The sequence below is a fragment of the Penicillium concentricum genome, assembly GCF_028827145.1.
Source record: "Penicillium concentricum strain IBT 3081 chromosome Unknown utg000004l_segment0_segment0, whole genome shotgun sequence".
Lineage (NCBI taxonomy): Eukaryota > Fungi > Ascomycota > Eurotiomycetes > Eurotiales > Aspergillaceae > Penicillium > Penicillium concentricum.
In genome coordinates, this window is record NW_026622757.1 from 17,501 (window position 1) to 44,558 (window position 27,058).

Below are 27,058 nucleotides of genomic sequence, written 5' to 3' on the forward strand. Positions count from 1 at the left end.
CGATCCACAGACCCCAACGGTGCCGGGGGCCAAGAGGCCCCCGGGCTTCAGTCACCGCAGCGGATACACCAGTGGCCCAGCGCGGCGAGGGCCCCCCAATAACATCCAAGGCCGGGCGTCGCCGAAGCAACACTACGCGGGGAGGATAGTATAGGGGGGGATCAAGCGTTGCTGGGTGCCCGGAAGCACCGCTGCGGTGGGTGATCTCCCCCAGCTCTGAGGTGCGGCGCGAGGCAGCAACCATCAGAACCGGAGAGGGGATCAGCCTGGCAGGGAAGATGCGGAGACGAGTTATCCCTGGGACTAAAAAGATTTTGGTCCCATAACCCTGTCAGTCCCATGGGACTCCCGTGGAACTTATGGGACTCCCATATGGTCCCACGCTAGCATTATTTTGCCAAGAATTTCCTCTTTCGGCTGCACAAATCTGCAAAGTAATCAGATAAAATACTGTTATTTACAGGTGTATAACCGTCCCTACCTTCAATATCAACCAACGTGGTTTTTTTATATGATATTGTCTAGACTGCGACAACGCCCATGAAAGTGGAGACACTTTTAGCGTCGCCAAGACATATGCGGGCACTCTTGGCAAGGTGCGTACTGCCAAGAACTAGTTATACACATAAAATAGCCTAATAGGGTAATTTTTGCATTATTTTTGCACAATGGTGGGCGATGGGCGTTAAATTCTAAAAGGCCCACGGGCCTTGGACACTTCCTAGTGCCCATGGACGGGCGATGTCGCTGTCTAATATGGTCTGCAATCAAGTGCATAAATGACTTAAGTCTATATTAAAAAGTATCTTCCTCTGAAAAAAAAAATTATATAATAGACTATTATCGCCCATAGGTATAAAAGAGATATAAACATGGTATTTGGTGGAAGTGGTTGAGCAATATATATATTATCACATGAGGTACTAGACTACATTTCTCATATATTATTGCGATGGCCAAAATTCGATAAATATATAGTAAAATATAATTAATTCCTATACCATAAGAAACGTTACCCCTAAGTTGTTTATTTTTATCTTAGAATCACTATTCTCTACTATATGGTTGTTGCAGAATTTTAGGATAAAGCAGGTTCAAAAGTGAAGATTTTCCAATTAAAGTTGTGGGGGATTCTAGATACCCCCAGATCTATCAACTTCCCCTTTGTATGGGAGTCCCACGGGAGTCCCACGGGAGTCCCGTCAAATAAGCCAATGAGTGAGAAATAATAAGTGGGTCGTTACCTGTTTATGATAGGTAGTCGCGCTACTTATTGTTTAGAATCTGCTAGTAGCTGGACGCGACTCTCCTAATTGTGAAGGTAGGCCTCAGAGATATCCTTTTCATACCCTCTTCCATTTTGGTACAATTATGATTCGAGTATGTCTCAATATGAACTATATGCTGAGGCTGGCCCATCATCCCAGGTTTCGTTCTCCCAAGCGGGAAACCCTCCACCTTCTTCAGTCTATAGTATTGGTATCCTTGACGAGCCCCTTACGCCAGATCATTCAATTAGCCAGCAGCCGATCTACAGCGGGCCCGAATCTTCAATCATCCAAACAGAGCCTAATCCGATTCCTCTAACCCTCCGTCGTATCGGTCCTAAACATCAAAAGTTCTGGGTTCTTTGGACTTCAATGAATAAAGCCGACTTTATTGAGTGGTGGCGTCATACAGCAGGTGCACAACCATACCCTCCGCTACGCAAAGTGAACTTTGATGCAAGGTATACCTCTACCGCTTGGGAGCACTTTGATCAAGTAGCCCACTTCCAAACTGGGAAACCAATGGCACTCTGTCGGAGATGTGGAAAAGCAATTTTACACCCATCCTCATCAGCAAATGGTTCGAAGTCACTCGCTGCGCATTTATCTAGTCGCACATGTATAGCTGCATCAAAAAAGGGGTCTATACAACAGGATATACAGCAATCGCTCGAACTTGCGGTATTATATACATCTGATTCTGCATTCTATCTATCCAATTCTAATACTTTTATTACATTTAGACCACTCGCCCAACTACCCGCAAGGTCTTTGACCAAGAGCGATTCGAAAGAGCTCAAGTCAAATTCATAGCGAACTCACGTCTTCCATTCGAGGTCCTCCGGCATAAAGAATTCGAAGATCTTATTACAGAGGCTCAGCTTTCTCAACAGAAGCTTACCCTTCTATCACCAAAGACCGCGCGGCGTCGGCTTCAGTCAATCGTCCACACAGAGCAGCAAAAGCTTCTTTCTCTACTCCCAGCTGGAGCAAAGTTATCAATTGCCCTTGATTGTTGGACTTCGCCCTTCCAACAGGCATTTATAGCAATCACAGGCTATTTTGTGGATACCAATTGGGATTACCATGAGATCCTTCTAGGTTTTATGCCAGTTCACGGCCAGCACACAGGCTCTAATCTCGCAGACATTCTCCTTGAGGTTCTTCAGCAGCAGAATATTACAAATCGAGTAATTGCAATCACTACAGATAACGCGTCAAACAACAAAACCTTGGTTGATAGTCTATGTGATTCAATCGAACGGATGGAGCTTCCTAATTTCACCGAAATTGTGCGGGTTCCATGTCTTGCTCATGTGATTCAATTGAGTCTAAAAGATCTCCTTGGCCTGATGAAGGCTGATCCAAAAAACGATAAAACGGCAACAGTCTGGTCAGAAGAAAACGGGAGTATTCTTCAACAAGCAAAGAGACAGAGACAAAAGGGAATCATTTACACGCTAGCTAAGGTAAAGCAATTAAAGCATTCCAACAGTTTTCATTTCATACTAACCACTATACTACTAGGTACGGGCCTTTGCGGTTTTTATTAATGCCAGTCCACAGCGACGGGAGGCATTTCTAAATCTACAAAGTGAAGAACCGAGGCTTGCTCCGATCCAGGATGTACGAACTCGGTGGAACTCAACATATCTTATGCTCCAGCGTGCCAATCGACTTTCCGGTAGCTACCAAAGATATTGCGCAGAACATCAGCGCCCAGAATTCCGGCTAAGTAAAAGCGAGTGGCGGCAGATCGAATACTTGCTCCATATCACGAAGCCTTTCTACAAATGGACCGTTGGCCTATCAAAGATTAAGGCGACAACAATACATGATGTGTTCCGGGTCTACAACCGACTGTTTACCCATTTTGAGCAGGCCCAGGCCCGCCTTCGACGAAAGAAAGTGCCTTGGAAAAAGGCTATGCTGAAGGCCCTTGAGGCCGGAAGTAAGAAACTATCAGTGTACTACAAAGCGACTGAGCAAGCACATGGTAGCCTATATGCAATTGGTACAATTCTTGCACCCCAGCATAAGCTTGAATTCTTCAAAGGGCCAGAATGGGCAGGTGATGTCGATGGAATGGATTCCTCCTGGTTAGACTTCGGCAGAACCCATTTTGGGTCGGAGACTCCGACCCAAAACCCAACCCAACCCAAAACCCAATGGGTTAAACCCAATAACCCAATAATAACCCATTTGAACCCATTTTTACAAAAATTCATAAAATTCATAAAATCTAAGTCTTGGCATTTTTAAATATACTTTTTTAATAGTATAAAATGCTTTTTATAGAAAATTGTTTTGGAATTCAATTACTATGCTAGATATATATATATTTAAATCTTTGAATTTCAACTATATAAATTTTTTGTTTGTTTTGTTTGCACTATATTGGGGCCCCAATGGGTTACCCAATGGGTTGAAGTAATGGACCCAAAACCCACTTTGGGTTGGGTTGGGTTGGGTTGGGTCCGGGTTAGAATGGGTTGTGCCGAAGTCTACTCCTGGTATGATGTGTATGAGACGTCTCTTCATAAGCACTTGGAGGAATACTCAAAACGCCAGCCAGAAAAGCAAGTGCTTACGAGTGTAAAGTCCTCCTCGCATAGTACAGATGCAATGATGAGTCTTTTCGAAGAGGATCAGCCAGTGCCACTACCGCAGCCGAAGACTGGGTGGCAAGAAGAACTGAAGGGATATCTTAATACTGGTATGTTTATATGATCATGATCATAAGTTGACTAATCTAATCCTATATAGAACAGAGCTTAATCAACCCATGCCACTTCTGGAAAGAGAATGAGTATCGATTTCCGACACTCGCAGCGGTCGCACGGGATATTTTCTCTATCCCAGCCACCGGTGCAGGTGTTGAGCGCCTCTTTAGTACTGCTCGCGATGTCTGCCATTATCGACGAGGGTCATTAAACGAAGCAACAATCCGGGATCTAATGATGCTCCGTTGTTTATCTAAGTTTGATGTTGAGAGCGAGGAAACTGGTAAAGATTTCCAACCTGAATCTATTCTGAATCCAGACGAAAGGACGGAGGTTGATGAGGCGAGGGAAGCGAAACTTCCTGAGTCTACATTAGAGGGAATTAGCGAGGGTGAAGATGGCGAGGGCTTGGATGAAGTTGGAGATGTTGATGTTGATACAGATCAGGAGGCTGCTGAGGAGTCAGATGATGATTCGTCACTACATCCATTGCCTCTTATTGTCATTGATAGTACAAGTCAAGCTCGACCCCAAACAGATCGGAAGAGGCGTAGGGATAATGATATATACGAGTATACTAGATAGTTCAATCATTAGATTCTATATCACCCTATATTCTGACCGCGGTCAGAAATTCAGTATATATTCTAACGGCTGTTAAAAGCCTATAATAGCTAAATAAGCATATATTCTGACCGCGGTCAGAAAACCTAGTTATAGAAAGTATTGTTTGGGTTTGCGGCGCACTCTACTCTCACTGTAAGCCAAATACCTATTAATACAGGGCATTTCTTCATATCTTATGCAGGTCACGTTTTTCTGCATGTTTGCATTGTTTACAGTCCCATGGGAGTCCCATCTTAGTCCAATGGGACCGGACTGGGTACCTTAGTCCCATCTCTTGGCACTCCCATGGGACCAAATGGTGGGAGTTGGCAAGGTCTACGCATCATCAATAAAGCTCGTTCCGCCCCATCCCCTCCAGTGATCCTATCTACCGATACCATCCGTCGCCGATTGGGCAGTCTAGTCAAAGACCGGCAGCAGCGTATCCTTCGTACGCTGCCTTCTGGCTCAAAGATATCCATTGCGCTTGACTGCTGGACATCTCCATTCTCGCAGGCATTTATGGCTATTACTGGCTATTTCATTGACAGTGATTGGGTATATCGTGAGGTACTACTTGGGTTTAAGCCGCTTCATGGTACACATACCGGCTCTTACCTAAGTAGTGTTCTTATAGAAACCCTAGTGGAGCACAACATTGAAGATGAAGTATTCGGGTTGACAACAGATAATGCATCAAACAACAAGACATTAGCTACTACTCTCCAACAGGCTTTGTCAGATGATACTATTACCACCCGAATACTATGTCTTGCCCACGTTATCCAGCTCAGCCTAAATCAGCTTCTTGCTCGGATCAAGGCAGTTCCATTAAATGAATCAGCCGAGACAAGGTGGACGGAGAAGCAGTCAAGGCTAGCCCAAGAAAATGCGAAGCAAAGTCAGATCTCCTCCACACTGAACAAAGTCCGTTATCTTGCGATTTACGTCAATGCAAGTCCCCAGCGCAGAGAGACCTTTTACAATCTTCAGACAACTAATATCAAGATCGTTCCAATCCAAGATGTAAAGACACGATGGAATTCTACGTTCCTCATGCTTCGCCGGGCAAAGAGGCTACGTGCTATCTTCTCTTTATTCTGTACAGAGTATGATTGTGAGGAGATGCTACTCAGCGAGCAAGAGTGGCGTCAGATCGACTATCTTCTTTGTATCACTGAGCCCTTCTTTGATTATACAACACAGCTATCAAAGACTCGAGATGTCACTGCCCACTATGTGTTCAAGATCTACAACAAACTGTTTGATCATCTTGAGCGATCACAGGCACAGCTACGCCGAAAGCGTGTCCCATGGAAGAAACAGATGCTAGAGGCCCTTGAAGCTGGTCGGTCTAAGCTTGATGAGTATTACTCCCAAGCTGATGATCTTCGAGGGAATATCTATGCAATCAGTACAATGCTTGCACCGGTGAACAAATTCAAATTCTTCCTCTCCAGTGATTGGGATCAGAAATGGCGAGATACCTATCGACTTGCTTTTGAACAAGCCCTTGTTCCATATCAAGCACAAGTTAGAACAAGCAGTCGTGATCTACAAAGCTCTCTAACGATAGCCCATCCAAGCTCAAGGCTAGAGGAGATGCTTGATAGAAGGGATATACAACCACGAGCCATTACTGATGAAATCAGTCAATATCTTGACAGCGGTAAGTAAATACAAAGAGTATATGCAATAATAATACTAATAGATAAATAGATACTGTTTCTGTTAGGCCGCTTACTTTCTGGAAAGAGCACCAGGCTCGCTTTCCGGCCATTGCTGCCCTTGCGCGAGATACACTCTCATTTCCAGCAACTGGCGCAGGAGTTGAACGCCTCTTTAATACCGCTCGAGATATTTGTCACTATCGTCGTGGTAGAATGAAGAATGAGACTGTCGAGGCATTAATGATGTTTCTTTGTAAAACGAAATTTGATATGGAGGAGCAGGAAGCAACACTTCTTGAGAAATTCTTCTCCCAGGATGAGCTTGAGGCGGCAAAAGAGGAGAGGGAAGAGAAGCTCAGTGAGATTGAGGTTGATCCAATTAGTGATACAGAGGAGCAGGAGGATAAACCGGAAGATAAACCAGGGGATGCAATTGAGGTTATAATTGAGGATAGACCAGAGGATGTACCGGAGGAGAGGCCCTTACCTACAAGTGAACATGGCCGTCCTTGCTCGCCATCATTACCACCAACCTGTACACAGACACGAGCATCAGGGAGAAAACGTAAAAGCAGGGAAGATGATTTATTTGAATACCATTAGCTTACTTGACAAAGAATCCTCAATTATACGCATCTCTTTTACCTTTTTTACAAATAAAATTAGATATAATCAAGTAAAGCAAATACTCAAAATTACCGCGAATAAATGCATAAGTTATACATTGAGAATCCTTAGCATGTTTGTTTAGTTTGTAACCCAGCTTGGGGCCCCAGACCCACTACTGGGTCTGGGTTTTACTGGGTCGTGCGGAAGACTAGGGGGAGGGCAGAAAGAGGCGGAGACGAATTCACCGCCCGTGGTGAGGTCAGGTCCCATGGACACATCCAGTATCTGTAGTCTTTAACAGAATCTACCCCATCCATTGAATTTCTCTACACACCCGTAATCCTGAAGTTCCATCCAATCGATCGGATTGAACAACACCTGTAGCGTACAACAGAGTCCCCGGGAAGACCAGGAGAAGCTGTGGAGAGATTCGACTCGCCGGGGAGCGGGTCAGATTCTCGTCTGACAAGTCCCATGGGAGTAGATGGGACCAGGATATGGGACCAAAATTTTTTCAGTCCCATGGGAGTTGGCAAGGCCTATTTGAACCTATAAGTGATAATGACGAGAGTAGTGATACTTACGAGGACGTGGAGGATGAAGATAGTACTATCTAAGTGGTAGTTGATCAAGGTCAATCACCACGGAGGCAGCGTACTCAATCGGAGCTCGAGGTTGAAGAGCAGGAGGAGGATGCGGGTAGTGAGCCTGAGTTGCCTCATACACAACGGCATTCAGGGAGGGTTCGGAAGCGCTCAAGTAAACTTGATGGTTATGAAATTGAGAGTGACAAACGCTGTAGAACTTGAAGCTTGGATGTATATTAGTTCCTCGAAAAATAAGATATTTTCATTGAGATTTGATGTTATTTAGCCCGTTCAAACGATTACTCCTAGTTGTATTTATTTTCTACAATACTAAGCTGTAAACCAAATACTAGATAATACAGCTGAGAAATGCATATTTTATGCAACTCTAGGGATTTCCCTGTTTGTCCTGTTTGTCCTGTTTGTCGGCCCTCAGAGGGCCGCTCGCGGGCGGTTATGAGGTCTAGGAATAGCTAACTAGAACTTTCCAAATCAATGCAAACAAGTCAAATGTCAAGAGTTGTTGGAGTGGGCCTTGAGAATATAGCAATCTTGCATGATGTCACTTCCTTTCTCACTCCCAGGTGACGAGGTAAGGGTCCACTGAGTGCACATCATTTAGCTATGCGAGTATAAAGGCTTGCCGAGGGTCTCCACCATGAAGTCCTGAACGTACTTTTTTTTTTGCCCCGCCTTAGCTTATGATTACCATGCTCAAATATGGCAAACCACAACGGAATAGAGTATATTGAATTTAAAACTTTGCGTAAAATAGAACATTCCACCAACAATGTAGTGCCATACGAATTGACATCTCCTCCCAGGTCCTTCTTTTACAAAGAGATTAGAAATTAGAGGAAGAAAGAGTACTCAAAATAATTGGCACCACGAGGCTTGAAATTCTAAAAACGAAACAAGCCCTGATGCGTATCCTAGGGCAAGTAAATTGTCATTGATCGCGGAACAACGAGGACGAGACCCAGGAGGAAGCCAAAGAATGTTTTTGCCGTTGAACTTTGCCCATTGTTGCTCGATGAAGATCCCCGAAATCACGATGTTTGAACTAGCAGCAGGAATTTTGGCCCCGGATTGAACATGAAGGGGGCCCAGATTAGTGATTAGATATGACCCATCGTGATTAAACTTGAGCTCAGTGACTACTCCATTGAAAGGATGAGTCTGCTGCAGCGCTCCTGTCGCCGTGTCCCAAAGACGCACGGTTTGGTCACGGGAGCTGGACGCCAGAAGAGCGCTGTCGGGTGAGAAGACCACCGACTGAACTGAGTTTGAATGACCCTCGAGGGCCTGCTGCAACGTGCCTGTCGCCGTGTCCCAGAGGCGCACAGTTTGGTCAAGGGAGCCGGACGCCAGTAGAGCGCCATCGGGTGAGAAGACCACCGACCAAACCCCGTCTGAATGGCCCTCGAGGGTATGCTCCAGCGCGCCTGTCGCCGTATCCCAGATGCGTAGGGCTTGGTCATGGGAGCCGGACGCTAGAAGAGCGCCGTCGGGTGAGAAGGCCACCGACCAAACCCCGTCTGAATGGCCCTCGAGGGTATGCTCTAGCGCGCCTGTCGCCGTATCCAAGATGCGCACGGTTTGGTCAAAAGAGCCGGACGCTAGAAGCGCGCCGCTGGACGAGAAAGCGACCGACCAAACCCAGCCTGAATGGCCCTCGAGGGTATGCTGTAGCGCTCCTGTCGCCGTGTCCCAAAGACGCACGGTTTGGTCACGGGAGCCGGACGCCAGCTGTGCACCATTAGGTGAGAAGACCACCGACTGAATTGAGTCTGAATGACCCTCAAGGGCCTGCTCCGTCACGCCTGTGGCCGTGTCCCAGAGGCGCACAGTGTTGTCATCGGAGCCTGACGCTAGCAGCGCACCGTTGGGTGAGAAGATTACCGACTGAACCGATAATGAATCGCCCTTGAGTGTCTGCTGCGGCGTGCCTGTCGCCGTGTTCCAGATGCGCACGGTTCGGTCATCGGAACCTGACGCTAGCAGCGCGCTGTCGGGTGAGAAGGCCACCGAATGAACTGAGTCTGAATGGCCCTCAAGGCTATACTTCAGCGCGCCTGTCGCTGAGTCCCAGAGGTGCACGGTTTGGTTAAGGGAGCTGGACGCTAGTAGCGCGCCGTCGGGTGAGAAGGCTACCGACAAAACCTGTTTTAAATGGCCCTCGAGGGTCTGCTGTAGCGCGCCTATCCTCGTGTCCCAGATGCGTATAGTTTTGTCACTAGAGCCGGATGCTAGCAGCGCTCCGTCGGGCGAGAAGGCGACCGAGTTAACCTCCTCTGAATGGCCCTCGAGGGTATACTCTAGCGCGCCTGTCGTCGTATCCCAGAGGCGCACGGTTTTGTCACTGGAGCCGGATGCCAGTAACGCGCCGTCGGGCGAGAAGGTTACCGACTGAACCCCGCCTGAATGGCCCTCGAGGGTCTGCTGCGGCGAGCCTGTCGTTGAGTCCCAGAGGCGCACGGTTTTGTCATAGGAGCCGGACGCTAGCAGTGCGCCGTCGGGCGAGAAGGCGACCGACTCAACCGATGCCGAATGGCCCTCGAGGGTCTGCAGTTCTGAACTCCAGGTTTTCCCAACATGTGGTAACCGACTTATCCAATTTGGAATTTCTGCTTCAAACTTTCTACGAACGATCGCTTCTGTAGGTGCAAATACAAGTCCTGAGTAGTAAATTTGAAGGGGCACATCATCGGCCATCTGGCGGTTCTTCAGGATGAAGCGCTTTGCGTCATGCAGAAACTCGGAAATTAAAGACTGGTCATTGCCCTTGTGGCTTCCAGTGGGGCATATGAGTTGCATCTTCTGGAGGAGATTCAGCATCCCCACCACTTCCGACACAAGACCAAGTAGGCTCATTGCTTCAACCCAGTGTAGAAAATGCTCATGGAGAAACAGCAACACAAACTCGGCCTCGGAGGATGAGACAGGGCTCTGTTTGAGGTGATGTATCCAGTAGCGACAGGAGTATTCTAGTTCTGGTGGCAAGTGCCGGCGTAAGGATTGAGGATCGATGTCGGCCCTACGGGTTGCAAGGCCTTCTAGATTGCAGACATTTTTCCGCAGATCGCTTCTCATTTTTTCAAGACATAACAAAGCAATTTCCTTATGCTTGTTTGGCTCGTCAACAAGAAATTCACTTTCGGATTGAATCAAAAAATCTCGGAAAGAAAGATGTAGAATCCGAATAGGAAGATCTCGATCATTGGGAACGCTTAGAACAGACCGGAAAGAATCCAACAGATTGCCAATCTGGTTCGCTTCTATACCAAGAAATAGCGACAGCGCGTTTGTTGAAAGAGGAACTGCAAGAAGGATGATGGCACCGACTATTTTATTGAACAGGTGCAAGAGCTGCTGCTGCTCTGACTTATCGCTCTCTTCATCCTCGAGGAGCCGCCTTAGAATTGGCAGATAGGTCTTATCCATTTTTTTTGCATATTGACGCGAGTCCTTTAGGAGCTCTGTCAGACGTATTGTTGGTTCCAATTTCGAATGCTCGATATATCGGCAAATAGTAGCAGCAGAAATAAACAAAGGAACGGACATTGTGACAATTTCTTGGAGGACATCAACGCCAGGCCAGTCTCGAGAAACATTCCTATCATGTTGGATTTTCGTAAATCGATCGTGGAGGAATAACTCTATATCGTGTTCTATCACTTCTTCGGGTATTTCGTGAAGAGCCAGGTTCCGATAATCATGATCTGCGATCTTTGAAAAGCCTAGGATGATTGGAAGCTCAGGCCTGCTAGTCAGGAAGACCCGGATGCGAACCGCATTTGCCTCCTGCAGACGAGGCAGTAGTCGGGTTATGTTTCGTACATCTTGATCATGTTCACCTTCATCCAGAGCATCGATCACTATCACAGCGATTTGAGTTTGCTGGCCGAGTTGGTCAAGCTTGAGCAGCGGTTGAAAGAGTAGTTTGTTAAACTGCTCACTAATTGATTTTGACGTTATGTCAGGGTCATCGTGGAGTGCCTTTTGCACACCAGGCCTCAGCTCAGAGATCCTAAGCATCAGTTGCCTTACTAATGTCGGGAAAAATTTCCTCGCGTTCCCTCGTTCCCCTTCACCTCTTTTAAAGAAGTTAGCACCTAAGTGGTTACTGTCCTTGAGCGATCTTGCCACAGTCCGAGATATTGTGGATTTTCCCGTCCCAGCCATGCCATTCAACCAAAAAATGGCTTTTGGGGACGGCAACATAGCCCACTCCATTATCTGCTGGAGAAGCTTAGTCCTAGTGCCTTGGAGACATTGAACTTCGTCTCGGTTGGAGAATGACTCAAATCCCGCTTCCGCCACACCTTCCAACTTCATCCAGTCCATATTCTGATTAATGCGGTCGGTAATCTGCGCCACACCGACCATCAGAGAGCTATGTGGACTTTGAATCAACAAAATTGAGTCAAATTATCATGTTGGATAAACGTACGTTTGATCCACACTCAAGGATAAGATGAATAAAGATTTGTATCTTTCAGTCTTCTGAATAACACCTTCCACCTCTGAGCGCTTTAGAGGCCATTTTAAGGCTCGGAGTCCCAGTGTCCTCATCAGCCTTTTTCCCTTCCGTGGATTAAGTCTCGCTTCCAAGGCTTGGAGGTCGGTGAGGCAATCGGTACTATCGCTGACCAGTTGGGAAGAGGCAGGAAGCTTCTTTGCATCGTTACTTCGAATGAACATTTGCAGCTCTTGAAGTGTACCTTGGAGGCTTGCAATCGCCTGTTGTAGGCCGAGGATTTCATCCCGTGCATCTTTTACCTCTCTAATGTAGCCCCCGCAAAGTTTCACGAGGGTTCCTGTTAATTGAATAACCGCGATAACATTTGCTGCCGAGGATAAACCATCCATTTTAAGGGACACGGCAATAAATACGATGTTCAACGTCTGTAGGTACTATAGAGACTTAATGATAAGTTACCGGATTGGATATATAGGTTCCGCTGTTCTGGCGAAAAAATAAAGAGGGGTAATTTAGACGCTGGGCGCCCAGCCGGTCAGGCGGACACCCTGACATGTGTTCTGCTGCATTTAGTTACACTGGCCGGTTTGTGGCCTTACAATTCAGGTTGCAGGGCCTCGAGGACTCGAGAAATCGAGTAATTGAGCCCTGCATACAGGGTGGATTTGCATACTGGGGGTGCACCACCATTTGTCGTCAGGAGCAGGCTTCGGGACGCTACTCCCGCATAGCAGCCTGTATGTAATAGCGAGGTACATCGGGTTAATGAATTCATCATCATTGTCATCATCATGGTATAGGAGGATACGGGTGGTACTCATGTTGTATTAGCATAAATGTATTAATTGTCTTGTTGCTATGTAATTATACATGTCCTCTCTCCTTGCACATAGATCCAGCACAGAGGCAAACCTTGGGCTTCTGGGTGCCTGTTGACTTTTCAAGGTCCTCTTGCGATCACTTCTGCCATCATCCTACCTCAGTGTCAAGCTACGCGTTCGCGCATTTCTGTATCAACAGGCTTCACATCCTCCAGTTTCTCATCTGTGCCCACCAAATCCTCTTCGATATCCACATGATCCTTGATTTTGAGCCAGATGAAAGGAGCGGCACAAATGACGGAGCCGGCCAAAAGGCCCCAGTTGCTAGCAAATTCGGACATATACGCCGGGTGTGTCGAGTCCCATGCCCACATGACACCAGCACCGGCAGACTGGATCCCTTTGTAGAAGCCGACGTAGTTGGCACTCTTCCGACCGGAGTTGCTGATTGTTCCAATGTACCTAAATGAATTTTTTTTCCTGGTCAGCTTTGCAAGTTTCGATGGCATTGACATGCATACGAAGAGGAAAATCACATACCAGTATACTGCACCCTGCCAGACCACGTCATAGAAGCCATAAGAAAAGTACAAGAACATCGGCCCACCATAGTTGGAATCTGTCCAGTCCGTATTGATGGACGGTTTCACACCGCCTGGGGGACGAGTGTACTGTTTCTGGAAGACATAACCGCCGCCGTGGATGATCATTGTCAGACTGAAGAGAATGACCAGCATTCCCCTAGCACGGAGAGTGCGGCGGAAGTAGTTCAAGTCCATGGTGCTAATAAAGCAAGCTCCGAGGATGTGAGCAATATAATAGAGGAAGGTGTTCAATGCCTTGGTGCGGGTATTGAAGTAAGCGCTATTGACGGAGTTGGTCTGATAGGAGATGAACCAGTTGGATGACCAGAACATGGGGAAAAGCAGCAAGACAGATGGCTCACTGCGGAGGGTCATCCAGAGACCGATAAATTCGGACTTCCAACTCGGGTTCTTCATCAGAACGACTCTCGACCCATCCGACCGGACCACCTTCTTTGCATCGGCGATGAACAGCCCAAGCGCAGAGCCCATGAATGTCAGAACGACGAAAACGATGTAAGTGCTGTCTGGTACGTTGACGTTTTTCTTCTCGTTGATGCTGTTGGCAAGAACAATCTGCCATGTCAGGAGTTAGCAGATGATTATGGATGACCTTTAGGGTTTCCATGCAAGTGTACTGATGCGCAAGCGTAAAAGAGAGGATCTTCAAAGACGTACCAGACTGCCAACACACGATCCAACATTGAAGATGGACCAGAACAAAGTGAAGAAGCGTCCCTTTTGATGCTCCAGCGGGTATGACACCATAATGGTGCCCTGAGCCGTCCATAACAAGCTCGAGCACACACCGAGCAAGAAGCCGGCGAAAATGTTGAAACCGGGGACGTGTTTGTGTAATGAGGTGAGCAAGCTGGCGACATAGATACAATAACCGATACCTCCACAGGCGAGCGTGATCCGCACACCCAGTCGGTTGACGATCGTACCGGAAAAGAAACTGGTAAAGGCGGAGGTGACATAAAGAGCCGTGTTCTATGGAATCCATATGGTTAGTACCGTTCACCACAGAGAAACGGGGCCATATTACCATTTTGTCCACCAGGGTTGCATCGGTCAGTCCACCTCCTCCCATGCCACTCAGGGCATTGAACATGCCCGGGCACAGAAAGCAGATGAGGGCGACCAAAATCAGCTGGAAGAGAGGCCTGGCATACCAGCCACTGACCCTGGAGTAAAATGTACCAGTGGAGGCTTCGGTCGTGTCAAACCCTTCGGACTGGGTGGTAGGCTCCTTCATGGTCTCCGAAACCGACCCAATGGCAGGGTTTTCGACTGTCATACCGAGGAGAATCGTGTGTATAGGTCGAGTTCAGAAAAAAGAAAGGCTCGATGGCATTTCTTTTTTTTTGGGGGGGGGATGTGTCTACATTTATGTCTTGGGATCTAGATCATATAGAGTGTTATCAATTTGATGTTACACTGCACACTAAGAAGGCCTGGAGATTAACACGAGATCGCGTCATAAATAATTATTATGGCAACAATATCTTATCTGAAGGGCGGTGTATACATTCCGGGGTCATGTAACCGAAAGAAAAAAGAACAAGTGATTATAGTAGATTGTAACTATAGAACTTTTTAACTTTTTTTTCAATTTCCCCATAATCTCTCTTGTTATCTCTTTGCAAGCTGAACTCCAAAAAAAAGAAAAAAAGAAAGAAACTGGGGATAATCCCAATATGGTAATGTTGACCGACTACCGGGGTCCCACTCTGTCCACGAGGTATCACTATCACAAGGTTAAACTTGCATTAGCCCCCGATCGGAAACCTTGGAATCCTCTTTCGCGGGGATTGACTTTATCTTGTAGATAAGATAACCTTGGAAGTACACAAAAAGATACATATGTTAATAATTAAATTGTTTATATCTAATATTGCTATCAAGACTCCTCTGTAAAAAATTTGGCTTGTTGCAAAACACTATGAACGGCCAAGTGTTGCCGAGGTCGCGCAGCGGATAGAATCCGGGTGTCAGACTTCCGACCGTGATTAACTTTGTGAAAGACCGAAAGGCTTTCGGTGGCGGAGTCGCTGGAGGAGAATGTTTCAATCAATTGCGCAATATCGTCCAGGATGGGCTGTGCCAAGGCGAGTCCATGGAAAAATCGCTTGATAGCGGCCAGGCATAACTCCGCTCGACTCACGGCGAATTCAAGGCTAAGAAGATCGGGCTCAGTTGACGAATGCGCGATAAATAGAATCAATCGAATGGCGTGGTAGACGCACACTCCAGTAGCAAACTCCAGCAGCCGGGGCTTAGTACAGGTCTGGTTCAAGTCACAAAACAGATTCACGACTGCCAGTGCATGTTCAACACAGGCTCGGGTCGCCATCTGCACAAACTGCGCGTCGATCGTACTCAGAACGATAGAGGGCGGAGCTTCAGGGTACCCAGGGAGGAAAATACGATAGAGGTCAAAATAGCATCCATGCCACAAGGTAAACGTCATAATGTGACGGGGCAGCCAGGAACTGTCAATCAAATTCTTCAGCCCCGTGGTCGAGATTTCGGCTTGGTTGAGTATTTCCGCTTTGAGTTCACAGAGGATCTCCCCGAGACCCCCAGTCACGTCTTGGAGATGCAAGTAAGGCTCGGTGCAAACGGCGAGCTCCCGTGTCAACTTCATAATATCCCGGCGAATCGAGGCCAATCGAATACACATATTCAGTGACCCCCGCTCATTCTGATCTCGCAACGCGAAAATGGCAAAGTCTTCCGATCCGGGCGGACAGAGTAACCCAAATGAGTCTTCCAATGACGGTGGGTGTAAGTAAATGCACTCAAAGGGGCAGACTTCAAATTCGGTCAGCCCGATCGAGAAATAGGACTCTAGCAACTTGAAACACCATATGGTGCGGCGTCTGGTCTCCTCCAAAATCGGGTCCAAGTGGGTTTGCTCATGATTAAGACCCATGGCAGAGGCCGCACGGGCGGCGATAGCTGTCAACATGAATGCCTTTTCATAGCTCCCGGTTGCCATTCGATAGCTGATGGTAAGCAACAAGGCTTGCAAACGAGGCATGGTCGGGGTTTCCAGGCATTTCCAGATAGTCTCTTCCGCATTCGACACCCATGCAGCACTCTTCTCCCGGTCGACGCTCACGTTGTGTACAGGGACGTGCAAGGAGGTCAAGGCACAGATGGCAAGAAGGAGCGGTCGCTCTAATGTGCCTTGGTTGCATTTTGCCAAGGTCGTGGACGGATGCAAAAACGCATAAGACGGAACTGGATAGAGATGCTCGAAGAAATTGCGGACCAGTTCTATCGCTTCACCATGGGAAGGATCTCCCTGCGCCATTTCTTTGCTTCGATCGGGCGGCAGTGAGCCGTGCGCAACGGACATTGACTCAGGTGCCGAAAAAGCATCAGGACCTCGAGGGTCCGAGGGTGGAGCATCAGGTAGATCACATTCCCCAGGTTCCCCATGTGCCCCAGAACCTCTGTCACGTCGCTGGGCCACCATCGATGCAGGATATGAACAAAGTCTGTTATATTTGATGCAGTTGGCACATTGTGGGTGGGTATTAGAACATCGAACCTTCCGCACTCGACATTGTGAACAGGAACTCCGCCCTCGTAACCGCTCGGGTCTTTCGTCGTTGCTTGGACTGGATCGCGTACCAGCCACTAGAAGGGATTCACCCTGGGTGAAAGAACACTGAAAGCCTAGACGCTCACAGTTGCGGCAAGTAGAAACTCGACCATCACAACCGACCTAATTCCGTCAGTAAATTTCACTTAACTTTTGGTCATGGATAAGGAATACCTTCCGAGCTCGGCACTGTTGACAGACTTGTTTTGCTCGAGGATTTGGCGATCTGAAAACGGATAAATAAGGTAGTATCATTGGATCGGAAGTCGGCATGGTGTAAGTCTATACTCAAAAAGAGTCCCCATACTTGTTGAGTAACATTCTGATAGTGTCAGTTCTCATTTTAAGTGGATGGAGCTCCCCGAGGTAATGGCAGGTGTACGGGCAGGTGGGGTGACTAATCCAAGTTGAGACACATTGACCGACATCCGTATAATTTCTCCCGACTACCGTGTCCGGGGAAAAAGAATTCCCTTTTATCTTCAACGTAACATTGAACTTGGAGATTGTGTCGTATGAAGGCACAATTCTTGGCTAATAAGACACCATGCCCAGCTCCTCTTCAAAGAATTGCGAGCGCAGTCGTGACAATTTCGTCTTTTCCCCTTCCAGCTCATTTCTTTGTCTTTTGCATTTGCTGACACGAAAAGCCCATCATGGCCGCTAATGTAGGGTCCAAGCGACCCAATATCATCTTCATTATGGCCGATGACCATGCCTCCAAGGCCATCTCCTGCTACGGGGCTGGAATCAACCAAACGCCAAACCTCGACCGGATCGCCAATGAGGGAATGCGCTTCGATCACTGTTATGTCACCAACAGTATCTGCACACCATCGCGAGCAGCCATTCTGACTGGCACGCACAACCATGTCAATGGCGTGATGTCCCTCCATTCCAAAATCCAACGTCACACTCCGAACGTCGCAAAACAACTCCGAGGTGGTGGCTACCAAACCGCCATGATCGGCAAGTGGCATCTGGGGGAGGGGAAAATGCATGAACCTACTGGATTTGACTTTTGGTCCATCCTCCCGGGCCAAGGCGAATATCATGACCCTGAGTTCATTGGTCCCGATGGTACAAAAGTCATGGAAGGATATGCTACGGATATCATTACAGATATGACTCTCGATTTCATCAAAGGTCGAGACCAGTCCAGGCCATTCTTCGTCATGTGCCACCACAAAGCACCGCATCGGAGCTGGGAATACCAGGAGAAGCACAAGGATCTGTACCAAGACCCCATCCAGCTACCCGACACCTTCTCGGATGACTACAAAAATCGTGCAAAGGCGGCCGCGATCGCGAAAATGCGAGTCTCGGAAGACTTGTCCTACAAGGACCTAGGTCTAGCGCAGCCCGATGGGGATCGGAGAAAGGTCGGAGAGAAGATGCCCGGTGGTATGCGGAAGGTTCCCTCGCCTTCCACGGACGAGGCAGTTCGACTGATGAGGCTCATTGACAACGAGGACGGCACCGTCTTCCATTTTGAATCCAAAAAGGAACTGGCTGAGTTCAAGTTCCAGCGTTATATGCAACGGTACCTCCGTACCGTTCAGAGCGTGGATGACAATGTCGGCCGAATCTTCGACCTGCTCGATTCAGATCCGGAGTTGGCCGATAACACCATTGTCGTCTATACATCGGATCAAGGCTTCTTCCTTGGTGAACATGGATGGTTTGACAAGCGGTTCATTTACGAAGAGAGTTTCCAAATGCCGTTGATGATTCGTTATCCCAAAGAAATCAAGCCTGGCAGTGTTTGCAGTGACATTGTCTGCAATGTGGATTTCGCGCCCACATTTTTGGATTTCGCCGGCATCACCACGCCGACCTACATGCAGGGCCGAACCTTCCGCTCAATCTTGGGTGGCAATTGTCCCGCTGATTGGGATCAGCTGGCGTATCACAGATACTGGATGCACAATGATGCTGAACACGAAGCGTATGCGCACTATGGAGTCCGCAATCATCGATACAAGTTGATTTACTGGTACAATGATGATTTGCTCGTCGATGGAGCGCGGCCAGGCGGCGAGGACTGTCGTGAATGGGAGTTGTTTGACTGTCAGGAAGACCCGCTCGAGTTGTTCAATTGTTATGCGGATCCGAAGTATGCGGAAGCCGTGATTGAAATGACGAGGTTATTGGAGAGGAAGATGATGGAGATCGGGGATGAACCTGCACATGAGAAACTTGTTCAATAGATTGCAACCTGCTGTAGTTTACCATATAGACTTCTTTTTTGTTGGCGATTTGATGTCTAGATTATCTCCAACCTTGCTCGCCTTCCATGTTCGAAATACTAAAATGCTCAGTTCCATCACACATAGTTCTTCTGTCTTCAACCTATAACCACCAACCCACTCACCTGTCTCAACATCAACATGTGAGAAGCCGTTATATTCGGAATCAGGTGAGGGTATAATGCACAGATGGAGATGAGCCACCTACCAATCTAACTCCCATTCTGTCATTATAGAAGATGATTGCATGAAACCGAGCGCGGAGCCCTTTTGGGGTCCATGATTCTTTGACTGAAGCGAATATATAGTTCCTTCCGGTCGCATAGGCGGTAAATTCCTATCATTGCTGTTAAATCACCGTGAACAGTGCATTGGTCAATATCTTCAACTGAATATCCACAAACTAATTCGCGCCCGCATCATTTATCGCACCCTATGGGACTGGATCAATACCACAATGGACATTACATTTGTAGGATGGACGAAATACCTGTTTCGAAGCTTGTCTCGTCCTATCAGACAGTCTATATCAATTGAAGGGAAAGGAGATCCGAAGGCTAGAAAAAGATTGAACCCTCCCTAGTGATTCGCTTCTATGAAACACCACAGTATCTCCTTACACATGTTGTCAAAACACTTCAGAATCTAGAATAAGCCTATAATCGAGTATATCTAATTTTAAAGCAGCTCCGGGCTTGTGATCAGATCAACACTACCCATTCCCGGAAGAAAGCATCACGATTGAAAATTGTCTCAGAGCAAATAGTACAATTGAAGCTATCCTCACATGTAACGGGAGAGTCTTGCTTAGAAAAGATTGTCCAAATTATAAATTTCCAATGTCCCATATTCCCAAGTTGGGATTTGGGTGGTCTTGAAGTTGAAAAAGGGGATCATGTGAAAGGTCCATCCAAGATACATCCCGGAGTCCAGGTCCAGACCAGGTCATGGTTTCTGGTAAATATTCGATATTGTCCGCAGGGGCAGAAGGGCCTTGATTCCAAGACTCCTGTTCATTCTGCTGCGCATCTCTCAAAGAGAATCGACCGGTCGCAGCGCTTGAGTAGGGTGGTAATGCTTGACCTCCATCTGATGTATCGATTGGTCTTGTAGAATGATGAAAAATCTCTGTCTCAACAGTCTCTTTGTCATCTATCTTGCCCTCGACTGCTTGGAAAAAGGATACATCGAAAAGGCCTCCACGTATGTGCGCAGATGAAGTTCTTGGCGAGTTGTAGAGAAGAATCTCCCACATCAAGGCAGTATTGATTGATAGCGTTCTTCGGGGAGGATTCAGGGTCTTCGATGCTGCACTTGAAGCGAACGCAGACTGCAGAATTATTTCTAGCTTTTTGTACTATTTTATTTCGTAAGCTCGTTGAGCCCTTTGATTGTTGGATCATACTCACTATTGCCTGGCATCTTGGCCATCTTTCGGCAAGCTGTCCTAAAAACTTCAGACAAATATCAACTTTGCTTTGTGCAGAGTCCCTGATGGTTGAATCTGCCGCACGGCAGTAGTAAAGTTGAATTGTTGCAGCGATGGCTACTAGATGTCCAAGGAATGGGTCCGATACTTGGTAGCTTTTGTCTTTGATAATCTCAATCAGACGAACTGTCCATGTGGTATGGATGAGAGCTAGCTCAGATGACGTTTTCCAAAATGTGTTTGGGACGCCAAGTTGACAAGACTGCTGAGGTCTCCACGAATAAAGAAACGGATGGTTGAGGACACTGTGGATGGCGTGATATGTAAACTGGAGATAGATCCAGGGGCTCCAATACCCACGGTTCTGGTGCAAGTCTTCTTTCGAATGGTCCATGAATCTCACCGAGTCCCATCGATGTGATGTGGGAAATTTCGTTTCAATGTTCATTAGATGAGCTCCTATTGTGGAATAACCCGATTTCAATGACCAGGGGGTGTTGAGTCTCCGCTGGCGCAATGGGAAATGTAATGTTGAACTTCACTCCACAGAGTGGATAGTTGCACCATGTATATCCAAATACCTCCGGGTTGTGTTGTATTTCCGGTTTCCCATGGCGGCTGGGGAGGCGTTACTCCTATTTTTCTCATGGTGTCCATGTTGACCCCCATATACTCTGGACGCTGAATGTCGTGCAGCAGGCTCAGTTGCATATTGTCTGGGCCATATTGCCGGTTGAGGAGGTGAATGCTCCAGAACAGTTTTCGTTTTGTCTCCATCATATCCGTGAGTTCTCCATTGTGCGGCTCAATGTCAAGTCCTCCGCATTTAGAGAGGCTTGTCGCAAGTCCAATGTGTAGCCAAGCCATATGAGTGTCATTGGCTGCAAAATGAATGATTATGAGTTGGGTTTACTCATAGGTTGGGCAGATAACTCACCAATAAAATTGCCCAGTGCGATAAGACAAAGACTTTGTATCGTAGAAATTTGTACTTTTCCCTTGGCTATTCGAAGCATAACAAGGTCACGGGCAGCCTCGGCATATTCCTGGCACATTTTGTCCCTTTGACCGTTGAAAAAGGGGTTGTCTGAATAACGCAGAGCCAACGCGAGGATACCAAACATGACTTCCTGGCAATACGCCTCTGGATTTGATAGATCTTTTTCGTCAAAAAGCCACAACGGCTGTTTGTGGCAATACTGCAGGTACAGACTGAAAGATTCAACGATAGTTTCCTTGGATGGAACGATGAATGGTGTCACATTCGCACTGTCATCCAGGTTACCACAATGAGATACCCTCATGGCTAGGGGATCACCTAGGATTTGGGGAGACAGTGAGGTAGTCTCGTATACATCGGCAGGTCCACATGAAAAGGACTTGGGGGTTGCAGAATGGTTATTCGGACTATCGAAATCAGATCCGTCTCATGGTTCTGCGGGATTCAACGGGCATACATCGATCTTTCCAACATCATCTCCAGTTTCTCTTCTAGGTGATGTAGTCGATCTTCCTACAGCTCGGTTAGTATCCTAGGATCATGTCGATTAAGTCAAACCCCACCAAAGCCCGATCACCGGGTCGCTCCAATGAGTCATGACTCCTGCTATAGCGACATGTCTGGTTAAGACGAGTGCAAGTTGAACAAGCTGGTCTTTCTCCAGGACAACGTGTCTTCTTTCGTCTATACCATGTCAGTGGGTGATATATTTATATGAACGAAGTCCATACCGACAGTTTTCACAAGCCTGATGCGATCTCTTGCTGATACGGGAACTCATTGATACTTACTTGGGAGTCCCATGAATCTCACAGAGTGAAAGATTATATTTCAAAGTGCGGGGTCACATGTCTCTCGGGTCCACTAGACATATCGTACATACATGTGTAGTGTAGTGTTCAATATATGCCAGTTATCTCCATCCAATGGATATGTTCTCATACTATTCTTAGAACTCGGTGCTTGGCCGGATCAAAGGCAAAAAGGGAAAAGAAAACCCCCAAAATTACATTGGATCAGCTCAACTTCTCCTAAACTACCATTGAAGATTACTAGATTTCTTACTACATGCTAGTTCCGCACAGAACTCAATATCCTCCGCGGTGGTTGACCCCGAGGAGCTCTGGCGAGCTGGCCAGAGTTCCTTTTTCTCGCGTTTTTCCTCTTCGCGGTGTTTCCTGAGAAGACCCCTCACACTGTTTTGGAAGAACAAAGGAGCGCTCTCGAGGTCTGGATGAAGTTGCCCATTGATAAATACACCAGCATCTAGATTCTTTTGAGCTGCATTGCAAAGATGTTTGTCTTCGTTCAAAACTCGTTTGAAAAATGAGTCAATGTACTCGAAGTCTTGATCGGAGGCTTCCTTATGCCGATACACCTCGTATTCCATGGAGCAAGTCCCCACTGAAGTTGGAACGCATCGCATCAGATAGAAAAAGTGCGGTCTATAGTGAAGGGCATCAGTTCTCACTGCTTTGCTTTGATATGAAGGGGAACCCACGAAACCGTCATGCAAGCATTTGGGAAATAGTACGTGCTGGCATTCTTGATGTCGTCTTGCATTTTGTCTTTCTTCGGGCGGGAGAAATGTTGAATGTGTCCGGGTTTCGAGATGGTGTAGTAGTATGACAGGTCGGCAAGTTTCGCCACATCCGGGTGGGCCACAGTGCAATGATAACATTCATTGTAGTTGTCTGCCAAGGTTTTCCAATTGTAGTTTCCATTCATATGCCAGGTATGGTCAAATTTATACCGGCTGAAATCGAATTGCTTGAACCTTTCTTGTGTGTCGACACCTTGGAAATCCTCTTCCCAGGGAATTGGGGTTGGGGAGGAGTCAAGATTGACCCAGATAAAACCTAGCGCGTCAAGATGAATATGAACCGGGAATAGGCTTTGCTCCTCTTTCTTGAATCCTGGCACGTCGTCAAATTTGGGCGCTTTGGCTAATTTTCCATTGAGGCCATATGACCATCCATGATACTTGCAAGAAAGGATCGGAATGTTACCCTCGTCTTGGGAGATGATGGGAAATGCACGATGTCGGCATATGTTGTGGAAGCCGTTCCAGTTACCCTCCCGGTCGAGACAAAGCACAAATGAAAATCCAGCCATCTCGAAGCGATAAAAGTCTCCCGGTTTTTCGAAACGCAATTTGTGAGTGGTCAAAATCCATTTTTTCGAAAAAATCGCTCTTCTCTCCAACTCATACATCTCTGGTGAGCGGTACCAGGAAGCCGGGAGAGCTTTAAGGGGTTCTTCTAAGGCCTTTGGTGCTCCGGAGCGATCGGATTTGTAACCAAACAGAGATGATATTGTTGAAGTCATGGTTGGGGGGGGATTTTGCAGGATATTCGACGTTAACAGAGTTGGAGTCTGCACCACCAGGTTCGACAAACTACAAACTGTTCTTTTAATTTAGCAAGTCTGAATTCATGTCCGGTCACATGTGACCCTCAAGCTTAAATGCGATGACGGAGCCATGAGACGTGCTATTCTCGGATGGAACCGACGGCGAGCACACCGGCACCTGGGCAGTCTTCCAGTGTAACAACCTTGGAAGTTCAGGTGATTCTGTTTCATTGCCGGTTGGAAGAGTTGATATCCAGCCATTGCACATCCGGAACGTGCTCGGAGATAACCCCGACCATGTGAGCGGAGGGTCTCCGTGGTGCTAGACCTTATCAGGTGACATAACTCTCATGATCCGGATTTCCATTTTGCGATTAACTTTCACATCAAATTATGGAATGAAAGACTGGCCCCAACTGCCTTGGACCTTGAAGGTGCCGAGGCCTCCATGATCTTCCAAGGTCAGGTGACCTAGGCTTCACTGAGATATCGGATTAACTATTGATCCGAATTCGGAAAGTTGAACCCCCCAAGAGAGGAAATATCAGGCCAGACAGAATCAATTCTCTATACAAGTACCTTTCGAGTTATGACTCTTTTCTCTTCTTACATGGCTTGATTACGGTGGACATCAGGTCCATGGACAAAGTCAAGGATATGTTTATGGTCTGAAGTAGTAAAATTGGCTGTTCATATGGGGATATATACTTGCCCCAGCTCAATGTAAAATCGTCATTAATTATAAATTTCACATACTACTTCAGTTATGGGTCATATTAAATGCAAATGATTTGAGATGGAATTCTAAAACATCAACATCACGAAATGAGGTATCTATCTTAGACGATGTCTACTTTGTAAAGGATTCTGCGGGGAGAATAGGTGATGACTCAGCTCCCCCAAGCTCCAGGGCTCCAAGGGCCCCGAGGAGGTCTCAGTGGTTCCCAACGTTGCCATTCTCTCCAAATGACTTGATTTCTAGCGTCAGCATCGACATCTAAAAACAATCAACACACAAGTTTAAAAGATGAGTTTTAGCAGAAAACGAGCAGCACTGGCTTGTACTTTTTGTCGAAGTCGGTAGGGGATCTGTCCCCAATGTCTCATGCCAGTGCTAAAGTGAAATGCAGGAAACGGCGATGTGATGCTCAAAAGCCATCATGTGCTCACTGCAGAGAGCTAGAAGTGGAATGTCACTATGATGATTTACCTTCCCAGAGGTTCGTGTCGGTTAACTGACTATCCATGGGCGAATGTCGTCTCACAAGGATAGGATCGACACCTCCGGTGGCACTCGAGAAATCCTCACCCGCTTACATGAAATCGAGGCAATGCTCAAGAATCAGTCACATCAAATCTCAGAAATCAGAGAGCCCCATATTGGTGCCCATGCTGTCCCCAAGGCCCTGCCCCCTGGCCGCATATCGGCCCTAGCAAGAGAGCGTCCGAATGCTACCATGCCCTCGCCCTGGTCATTCTCCGGATTAGACATCCAACCAAATTTGCCAGAACTACCCCCATTGACAATCCCAGTCAAACACAAAACATCCTCTAGTTACCTCCTGAGCTTACCCTCGGTCAAATCCCTCATCGGGGAGTATCCGACCGATTTGTTTTTCATGTTAGAATCACGAGCTCACCTCCCTCCGGAGCTGTCGTTCGAGAGATGGCCGTCAGTACCAGAACCATCAATTGAAATTGAAAACGATCTGGCTACTAATTTAGTATCTATCTTCTTCGCGTCAGCTCATCATAATCATCCGATCTTGGATCCAGGCAGGTTTCAAGATATCTTCAGCGGGTTTCTGGAGAATGGGCCTGATTCGAGTATTGAATCGACTTTATGCATGGTTGTGCTAGCACTTGGTGCCGTCGCTGGTTTACCATCAGATGCGCATGCATTTCTTCATTCGCCCCCAGGCATGGAGTACATGCAGCACGCCATGCCAACCCTCCTCAGCCAGTCTGCATGGTCATTCTCATCTAGCCTCGTGCTACCACAAGCGCTTGTTCTTGCTAGCGTGTACTTCGCATATATCGTCCGCCCCCTTCAAAGTTGGCGACTCATCTACTCCGCCACGACGATAATTCAGTTCAAACTTTCAGGGTAAGGTTCCTGACGGCCCCAAAGATAGAATAACTCTAATCATAGCGCAGAATTGACAGCCAACAGAAAGAACCTTGGTGGCGAGAGAGCTTGATCCGTCTATTTTGGTCCTGCTTTTTGATTGAGTGCGATCGACTCGCCGAGCTGGAACTCCCACGAAGTGGTTTGCAACAACTGACCGACGAAATTAGTCTTCCGGAATGCACTAATCTTGGGATGATGCAATCGACCTGCTACCTGGCAGAGATATCTATTCGAAGATTACTAAACCGTGTGCATAATTCCCTCTACCCGAGCAAAAAGCACGGTTTAACGCTATCGTCCACCACATTGACCACACCGGAGGAGTTTTCTATGGATGATATATCATCCATGAGTGCAGTTTGCGATGAGCTACGTTCACAACTCGAGTTGTGGCATTCTTCGATACCAGACAGCATTCGTCCAAAACTCAACATCGAAGCTTCCATGCAGGAATCGGATGATCGCCAGGCAATACTACGGATTCGGTATTTTGCCGCGCGTCATATCATATACAGGCCATTTGTCCTCTTTATTGTGACTCACGATTTCACCTGCATATCCCATGATATTGTTGAGAAGGCTGGGATTTGCATCGAGAGCTGCCGATGTTACGTTCACAGCACCACCCGGATCCTGAAGCACCCGAGCCAGTACACATGGACATTCTCTTTATCGTATGTCACGTGGATCGAGAAGTCTTTGACAAATACTGACGATATAAATCCTACAGATCACTGGGTGCCATTGTCATTTTAACGCTCGCTTCACTCAATCCCGCTTTGCAACATTTGGTGGCCGATATTGACGCACTACAAAGCCTGGCTTTGAATAATATCCGACCGTGGGCTTTTTCCAGCCTTGAAGCTGTTATAACTATACTTGAAGATGTTCAGAAAAAGCAAAGACTTTTCACGCGTATGAATCGCTGAC

At 47.1% G+C, this 27,058-nt stretch overlaps 8 protein-coding genes across 8 annotated transcripts in view; 3 read left to right on the plus strand and 5 right to left on the minus strand.

Moving 5' to 3' along the window:
* Positions 1 to 244, minus strand: part of N7517_008958 (uncharacterized protein) — a gene marked incomplete at both ends in the record, with an annotated part of 597 nt that extends 353 nt beyond the window's left edge. The window contains one exon of the mRNA XM_056726681.1: positions 1 to 244. This exon is cut by the window's left edge and continues 353 nt beyond it. Within this exon, the coding sequence (XP_056575253.1) occupies positions 1 to 244 (244 nt within the window).
* Positions 245 to 1,382: 1,138 nt separating this feature from the next.
* N7517_008959 (zinc finger BED domain-containing protein) lies at positions 1,383 to 6,836 on the plus strand (the record flags this gene model as incomplete). Its single annotated transcript, XM_056726682.1, has 3 exons — positions 1,383 to 1,949; positions 2,012 to 2,195; positions 6,811 to 6,836. 3 exons carry the CDS (start codon positions 1,383 to 1,385, stop codon positions 6,834 to 6,836), a joined length of 777 nt encoding a protein of 258 aa, XP_056575254.1.
* Positions 6,837 to 8,333: 1,497 nt separating this feature from the next.
* On the minus strand, positions 8,334 to 12,767 carry N7517_008960 (uncharacterized protein; the record flags this gene model as incomplete). Its single annotated transcript, XM_056726683.1, has 3 exons — positions 8,334 to 11,868; positions 11,917 to 12,380; positions 12,603 to 12,767. The coding sequence occupies 3 exons, from the start codon at positions 12,765 to 12,767 to the stop codon at positions 8,334 to 8,336; spliced, it is 4,164 nt and encodes a 1,387-aa protein (XP_056575255.1).
* Positions 12,768 to 12,931: 164 nt separating this feature from the next.
* Positions 12,932 to 14,651, minus strand: N7517_008961 (Major facilitator superfamily domain general substrate transporter; the record flags this gene model as incomplete). Its single annotated transcript, XM_056726684.1, has 4 exons — positions 12,932 to 13,229; positions 13,308 to 13,927; positions 14,030 to 14,344; positions 14,400 to 14,651. 4 exons carry the CDS (start codon positions 14,649 to 14,651, stop codon positions 12,932 to 12,934), a joined length of 1,485 nt encoding a protein of 494 aa, XP_056575256.1.
* A 603-nt stretch (positions 14,652 to 15,254) lies between these two features.
* Positions 15,255 to 16,838, minus strand: N7517_008962 (fungal specific transcription factor domain-containing protein; the record flags this gene model as incomplete). The annotated part of the gene is made up of 1 exon (XM_056726685.1): positions 15,255 to 16,838. The coding sequence occupies one exon, from the start codon at positions 16,836 to 16,838 to the stop codon at positions 15,255 to 15,257; it is 1,584 nt and encodes a 527-aa protein (XP_056575257.1).
* A 785-nt stretch (positions 16,839 to 17,623) lies between these two features.
* On the plus strand, positions 17,624 to 19,177 carry N7517_008963 (sulfatase family protein; the record flags this gene model as incomplete). Its single annotated transcript, XM_056726686.1, has 1 exon — positions 17,624 to 19,177. The coding sequence occupies one exon, from the start codon at positions 17,624 to 17,626 to the stop codon at positions 19,175 to 19,177; it is 1,554 nt and encodes a 517-aa protein (XP_056575258.1).
* Positions 19,178 to 21,125: 1,948 nt separating this feature from the next.
* Positions 21,126 to 23,973, minus strand: N7517_008964 (uncharacterized protein; the record flags this gene model as incomplete). Its single annotated transcript, XM_056726687.1, has 6 exons — positions 21,126 to 21,526; positions 21,583 to 22,052; positions 22,103 to 22,158; positions 22,223 to 22,329; positions 22,711 to 23,090; positions 23,147 to 23,973. 6 exons carry the CDS (start codon positions 23,971 to 23,973, stop codon positions 21,126 to 21,128), a joined length of 2,241 nt encoding a protein of 746 aa, XP_056575259.1.
* Positions 23,974 to 25,250: 1,277 nt separating this feature from the next.
* On the plus strand, positions 25,251 to 27,057 carry N7517_008965 (fungal specific transcription factor domain-containing protein; the record flags this gene model as incomplete). The annotated part of the gene is made up of 3 exons (XM_056726688.1): positions 25,251 to 26,104; positions 26,155 to 26,802; positions 26,859 to 27,057. The coding sequence occupies 3 exons, from the start codon at positions 25,251 to 25,253 to the stop codon at positions 27,055 to 27,057; spliced, it is 1,701 nt and encodes a 566-aa protein (XP_056575260.1).
* Position 27,058: the final 1 nt, after the last annotated feature.